At 36.2% G+C, this 6,245-nt stretch overlaps 1 protein-coding gene across 1 annotated transcript; it reads right to left on the minus strand.

Annotated features, from left to right (window-relative positions):
• Positions 1-374: 374 nt before the first annotated feature.
• LOC108604612 (c-cup) lies at positions 375-1,252 on the minus strand. The gene is made up of 2 exons (XM_017994155.2): positions 1,096-1,252; positions 375-1,043 (listed from the first exon to the last, which is right to left on the minus strand). Exons 1-2 carry the CDS (start codon positions 1,154-1,156, stop codon positions 430-432), a joined length of 675 nt encoding a protein of 224 aa, XP_017849644.1. The 5' UTR covers positions 1,157-1,252; the 3' UTR covers positions 375-429.
• Positions 1,253-6,245: the final 4,993 nt, after the last annotated feature.

The following is a 6,245-nucleotide window of genomic DNA, read 5'->3' on the forward strand; positions in this document are numbered from 1 at the left end:
CGGGCAAGCAAAATTAATTTGTGTCGCCCTCAGGCAACAATTTTCAATACAATGTGTTTATTAGATCTGCTTTAAGCTTAATTTCGTACAGATTTACATTGTTGACAATGAACAATAAATATTATTGCTAAAGAGGCTTAAACAGAATTAAAGTTAAGCAACATAAATAAAAAATTGTTATATTCTAAAAAGTTGTGTAGCGACAATTAATAAATTAATTGGAGAATTAATGCAGCAAAAAACTTAATAAATTTAAGAAAAAATAAATTATACAAAAAAGTGCTGTATATCGATGGATAATCGATTAATTTGAAAGTTTAGCATTAGCAACAATTTAAACGCAAATAAATAGAAAAATTCTATAAAATTGGTTATATTTTAAAAATTTTAGAGTTACATCAACAAACATTTAATCATTGAATGTTATGATTACTCGTCAAAATCAGTTTTTGTGTCATCGATAAAATCATTTGAAATTTCACTGTCCTTGCTGACAAGCGATGAATCGCATTCGCTTTCACTTTTATCGCTATTATCGGATGCATCGCTGTCAATCAGAATGCCAATAATATTGAATTCGGCATTTAGACGCGCCTCCCAACGCTGCAGCACATCGCTGAGAGAAACATCCATGGAGCCATAGGCAATATTAAGCATCTGATTGGCATTGCAGCCGGCAAGCAACGAATAAAGTCCGGGCTTTAGAAACATATCACGCGATGGGCTCAGATCGTAGATATTGCCATTAAGTGCCGTATAAATCGGCTGATTAGCCACAAGTCCATTGAATTTGCTCAGCTGCCGTTCAGTGAGCAGCAACAGCTGCTGCTGCTGCTGCTGCTGAGTTGCAACATTCTCCGCTGCTGCTGCTGCATTGTCCTTGCTTGCAGTCGCGTCCTTCGCTGCAGGCTGCTTGCAACAAAATGCAATTAGTCCGGCTATTTTCGTTGTGGCATAATAGCCCAATAGAAATGAGAGCAGCACCTGGCCAATGGGATTTTTGAAGACAGGACGTAATAGCAGCAACATATTTGAATTAAGCTCTAGCAATTTAAGTTGATTAATTCAAGTTGCTTGGCATTAATTGCTACTTACTTGGAAATTGCATTTGCAGCTGGCAAACATTTCTTAACGACATCTTATTGAATAGTTCCATTTTTCCCACTGCTCGGCAGTTGTTGTGAAATTATTGTAATGATGTTGATGACATTTGTAGAATTTAGTTTGTATAGTCAACTACGATGATAGTCGGGCTACTCGACTGTAACATACACTTGCTTAGAGGCTTTAACTTCTTTCAGTTTTTGTTTTGAACTCCAGTTAATTTTAATATATAAATCGCTTCAAAGAGCAAAGTATCGTCAATTACTTTTTAACGAAATTGAAAACTGCAAAGCAGCTGGAAACCAACTCATCCAGCTTCGGCTGAATTAGGCGTTAATTCACCTTTGTGGGAAAAGGATTAATTCAAGGACATTTTTACTTAATGTTAGCAATCGCCCTAACTTGAAATTCCAGACAATATAATATAAGGAGTTGTGCCCTTTGTTTTCTCAACTAAAATTTGGCACTTATAGATATAAATTTTGGGTTTTTGACATACGAAACATATGGATATATATTAAGTATATAAAATATGGTACAAATTTAAAAAAAAATTAATTAATTCATCCAAATCTAAGCGTCTTTACTCTTAAATTTTATTTGATTATTTTAATATTTTGTGTGAATTTTAATTCGATGCGTTTCATACGCTCCATAAACTAAAGTTTCTTGTACCAAAATGTATGTATTTGAGCTTGTTATAATTTCTGCTTTGTTAGCTGCGGCCATTAGTATAAAAAGTTTCAGCAACCGCTGCAAAAAGCAAAAAAAAGAGAGAGAGAGAGCGAGAGCGAGAGCGAGCGGCAGCGCACAAAGTGAATCTGTTTGGTATTATAATCCTTTGAAATTTGCTTTAATTAACTCAAATAATAAGCAACAATTCTGTAAGCGGCAAGCGTTGGCTTTTATGTTTTTTGTGGGATTTTTTGAGCTTTAGACACTTTTGCGGTCTACAAAAGATAGAAGAGCGGCGACGTAAAGAGAGAGAGAGAGAGGCAGCCAAGTCTGAATGGCAGTCGAATTTCCGGCAATTGGCATGGGCGGCAGGCAAAAGCAAAAGCTAATAAGCAGCAAAGGCAAAAGTTAATGTGAGCAGCTGCCTCACGTTGTTTGTTGGCTGTTGAAAAGTTTATTAATAACAAACACGAGGCGTGTGCTTAGGGGTGCCGCAGACGCCGGCTTAGCCACATTCAAACAAGCAAAGCAATTCAGACTTGTAATTTTTCATTTTCATAAATTGTTTGGCGCAGGGCAGCACGAAAAAAAAAAAGAACTGAAAAGAACAAGAGCATGCGTAATTATACTTGTTGTGTAGTCGCATCTGAGACGCATGCAAAAATATGTTTTAATTTATTAAATTAAAATAAACCAGAGCGAGCCAGCCGCAAAAGCCCGCAAGCGCTGCAGGCAATATGAGCAACGTCACATGCGTCGTATACGTAATATGTGTGTGTGTATGTGGCGCAAAATCAACGTTATGCAAATTTAACTGTAAGCATAAGGCGGAAACGGGCTGCGTTGACGTTATTTCTTTCGCTTTTAGTGCTGCAAAATTTCATTTTTTGCCGAATTCCCTGCAGCTGCTACAACCATTACGCACACATGTGTGTGTTGTGTGGGCACGAACCAAAATATGTTAAGTTACGATACCATACATATTTGTAATTTGAGCTTTTACAGTCATATTAAGTCCTAGTAAGCAAGTTATAAACAGCACGACTAGCGCCACAGTGTTGCCACGCGGCGGCAGGCAGGCAATTTAAAATGGTTTTAAGCTCTCATTTATATGTACATACGTATGTGTGTGTGTGCACATTTGGCATTAATGTAACGAGGCAATAGCGGCAGCATGTGCAAGTCATATACTCATTATAAATGAGACTGGCACTGGGCTTAAGCGGTCCTATTGAGCCGTGCACAAAGAACGCCACTTGGCCGGTAGCTGTTGGCCACACACACACCAACAACAGGCGCCAGCAAACATCATGAAAATTTGTGCCAAAGCAACTTTCTGCATCTACAGTTACAGTTCGTGTTTTAGCAGTTTAATAGCTTTTGTTAATAAATATTAAGCAAGCATTTGCATGTATTCGCACATAAATATACTTTGTGTTGTTTTATGCAAAATATAATTAAAATAAATACTTACATGCATTACATTAATACAACTTGAGTGTAAATAAGCGAAAAATAAATGTTTGCCCTAAAAAGTATGCTACGAAATTTTATATGAACTTCATATTGAATTGAAGCAAGCGGCGATTTAATTTTTGTTGGTTATATCAACAGTTTTTAATCGAAATTAATTAGCATTATGATTTAAAAAATGTATTTTGCCCTTATTAAATAATAATTTAACTTTGATGAAATCCATATTAAGCAATTGAGAAAAAAATTGATATTAATTACAACAGATTAAAAAAATTTTATTACTCATTTTATTGCACTGCACTTAAAATGAATTAAATGTTAATACTGGTTTATTTATTTTTGTTTTTATTTTGCAAAAGTCAATTAATCAGTTTCAAGCAGAACTTTAATTTGATGCAGAGTGAGCGCATGTTTACTAAAAAATGGCTTGCATTAAATTACAATAATGCAAAATATGTATGATGATGATGCAATCATTCAAACTGATTGAATAAATTGCTGCTATGATGAGATAAATCGCGCTCGAGCTGCAGCTGATGAAATATTTTCATATATTGACAATGCATTCATAACTTTCAGTTCGCTCTATATAGAAAAAACCCCTGGTCTAAAAAAGTTGGTTAATTTATGCTTGCCAAAGTCGCCAAAAACAAATATGAACAGCAAAAAGTTAGCAAATGGCACTGCCCACGCCATTTGGTTATTTGTTGGCTGGCAGCGGCCAAAAGTTGAAATGCTTGGGCGCAAACATAAATAAAAAACGGAAAACAAGCACCGTTACAAATTGAACAGCGTCCAACAATGGCAAAAATCTGGGTGGAGAGAGGCGGGTGAGGACAAAAAAATGTCAAGGTGCAACGTCGCCGACGTCGCTGGCAAATTGAGAGCCAAAAATAAGTTCAAGCAGCTGCCGCAGTCTGTAGCATGGTCCATGGCATATCCTGTAGAAAGTGCTGTGCATATTTAAAATTGGCTTGCCCACATATTGTTTAAATATTAAACGCTTGGCATTTGTCTGGCTGCAATGTTAAGCGTTTGAGCAAGTTTTAAACTTAACTTGTTAATAGGTGAAGCCCTTTAAGCGTTTGCGGAAAATAGAAACCAGCCAAGAGTGCCAATTTTTGTGAATTTTACAACTTTGCTGCAAGTTGCCAAACTTTTGTGCCACATTCGATGCTTGGCACATTTACACCGACGGCCCAGGCGTTATCGACTGCATAGTTTTCCCAAAAATTTAATATGCAAAATAGTTGCAGTTGCCCCAGAAAAAATAAAAACGAAAATCTGCTTGTGCATGCACAAATCTGATTAGGTCATCGTTGCTATTTGGCATAAACTGACAGCTAACATGCGTTTAGAGCTGCAGAACATTGTTGTTGGTCACATAAGCCCCAGCATGAGAGCAGATAATATTTATTTGCCAAAAGCAAAGGACATCATTATATTAAGCATATGAATAAATAATCTGTACATAAATCTTTCTTATTTTATAGAGAAACTTAATTTTTATTGATTTTTAAATTGAAATACCAAATTTGTATATTACTGATTGATAACTTTCCCATCAATGCATCAGTTTGATTTAATTCTGCTCATTGGTTTGCTTCTTATTTTATTTATTTATTTAATGTGAGCCATAAACAGTCGACGGTAAAGGAAAATGCTTAAAAAAAATATATAAAACTAAATTTAAAAGTATTTAAAAGTTAAGTTTTTTTTTTTTTTTTTAATGTTATAAGTTTATTGATAGGGAAAAAAACACTTATAATAATTTTTTTGTTTCTGAGCGAGCAATAAATATGTCAATATTTGAGACTGATCTGATCTGCAACATTTAATGGAGTGCCACAGAATTTCCAAGCAGTCCCAATTTCCCATTTTGTGAGCAAGTTGAGCATTTTAGCAATTATTTGCTTAAAATTCCAGGGAATAAAATATTTCTAGCTCCATAAAATATTTCTCCAACGATTTACTTCATACAAAAATCTTTGCAGATTTTGATGAGCAACTTACAATGATTAATGTTGAATTAAAATCTTTTTTAATTAAGAGCTACTCGCTTAAAAATAAGCTTCACGCTATTTAAATTTCCCATCACTCGAAAGTAAGCTCACTTATAACTATTTAATAACTTATTAAAGGTAATTTAAATTTGAATTTTCGCTCGAAACAGCCGCTTGCGCTACTTCAAGCGTTTTCCAATAAAACGCAGAATAAACTCAATCTGAAATGTTCATTTATTATACAGCACATGCTTGGCCGCATTAAATCAATATTTCACGCCCGTTTGCCAGACTGACTGACTGACTGAGTGTCTGTCTGTCTGCCTCACTCACAGTTGTGTGTGTGTTACTAAATTATAAAGTTTGCTGCAGCAGCAGCTGAGAGTCTGTTGCATAATTACGAACAGTGGAGCCAAAATTAATGAACTGCCGAACTGCAAGACGCAGAGGTGAAGCAGTCGACTCTGTATAGTAGTTCAAGTTGTTGTGCTGCTTCTTCTTCTTCTTCTTCCACGTATATGTTTCAGCTGCGAATTGATGAGCAACTTTTGGGCACGTTTTCATTTGTTGGTCTCAGTCTCAAGTCTGAAGTAAAAGTTGCTCATTAGAGAGACGCGCGTATTAATAACTTGTCAGTGGCAATTGTGCACGTGCATATCACGCATACGCCGTGTATTGCTGCAGCAAGAATTTTATCATAAATTACGCAAATTGAAAACGCGTGGAAAGCAAAGCAAAGCAAAGCACAAGGACAGGTCAGGCGTCAATAAACTCACTCGCTTAGCCACAAAACGCGCCCGGCACACACAGACATTAGGCATAATGAAAACCAATCTTTAGAACATAAAACAAGAGATAAAAGCGTCAGTCTGTTAGTCTCTGTCTGCCTCTGGGTGATGAGCGACGCCGCCAAGCGCAAATAAAAGACGTGAAAAGCAAAGAATGGCGCCTGCCCCCCACCCACCCAACCACACACACACTGCAAGT

This window comes from Drosophila busckii, chromosome 2L (assembly GCF_011750605.1).
Source record: "Drosophila busckii strain San Diego stock center, stock number 13000-0081.31 chromosome 2L, ASM1175060v1, whole genome shotgun sequence".
In the NCBI taxonomy this organism is placed as follows: Eukaryota; Metazoa; Arthropoda; class Insecta; order Diptera; family Drosophilidae; genus Drosophila; species Drosophila busckii.

What these genes read in the sequence shown, in the direction of transcription:
- LOC108604612 (XM_017994155.2), bottom strand. Translation starts at nt 1,156, where the DNA reads ATGGAACTATTCAATAAGATGTCGTTAAGAAATGTTTGCCAGCTGCAA. An exon ending in GCTGCAAATGCAATTTCCAA is followed by an intron (nt 1,044 to 1,095) that starts GTAAGTAGCAAT and finishes TTAAATTGCTAG; the next exon opens with AGCTTAATTCAAATATGTTG.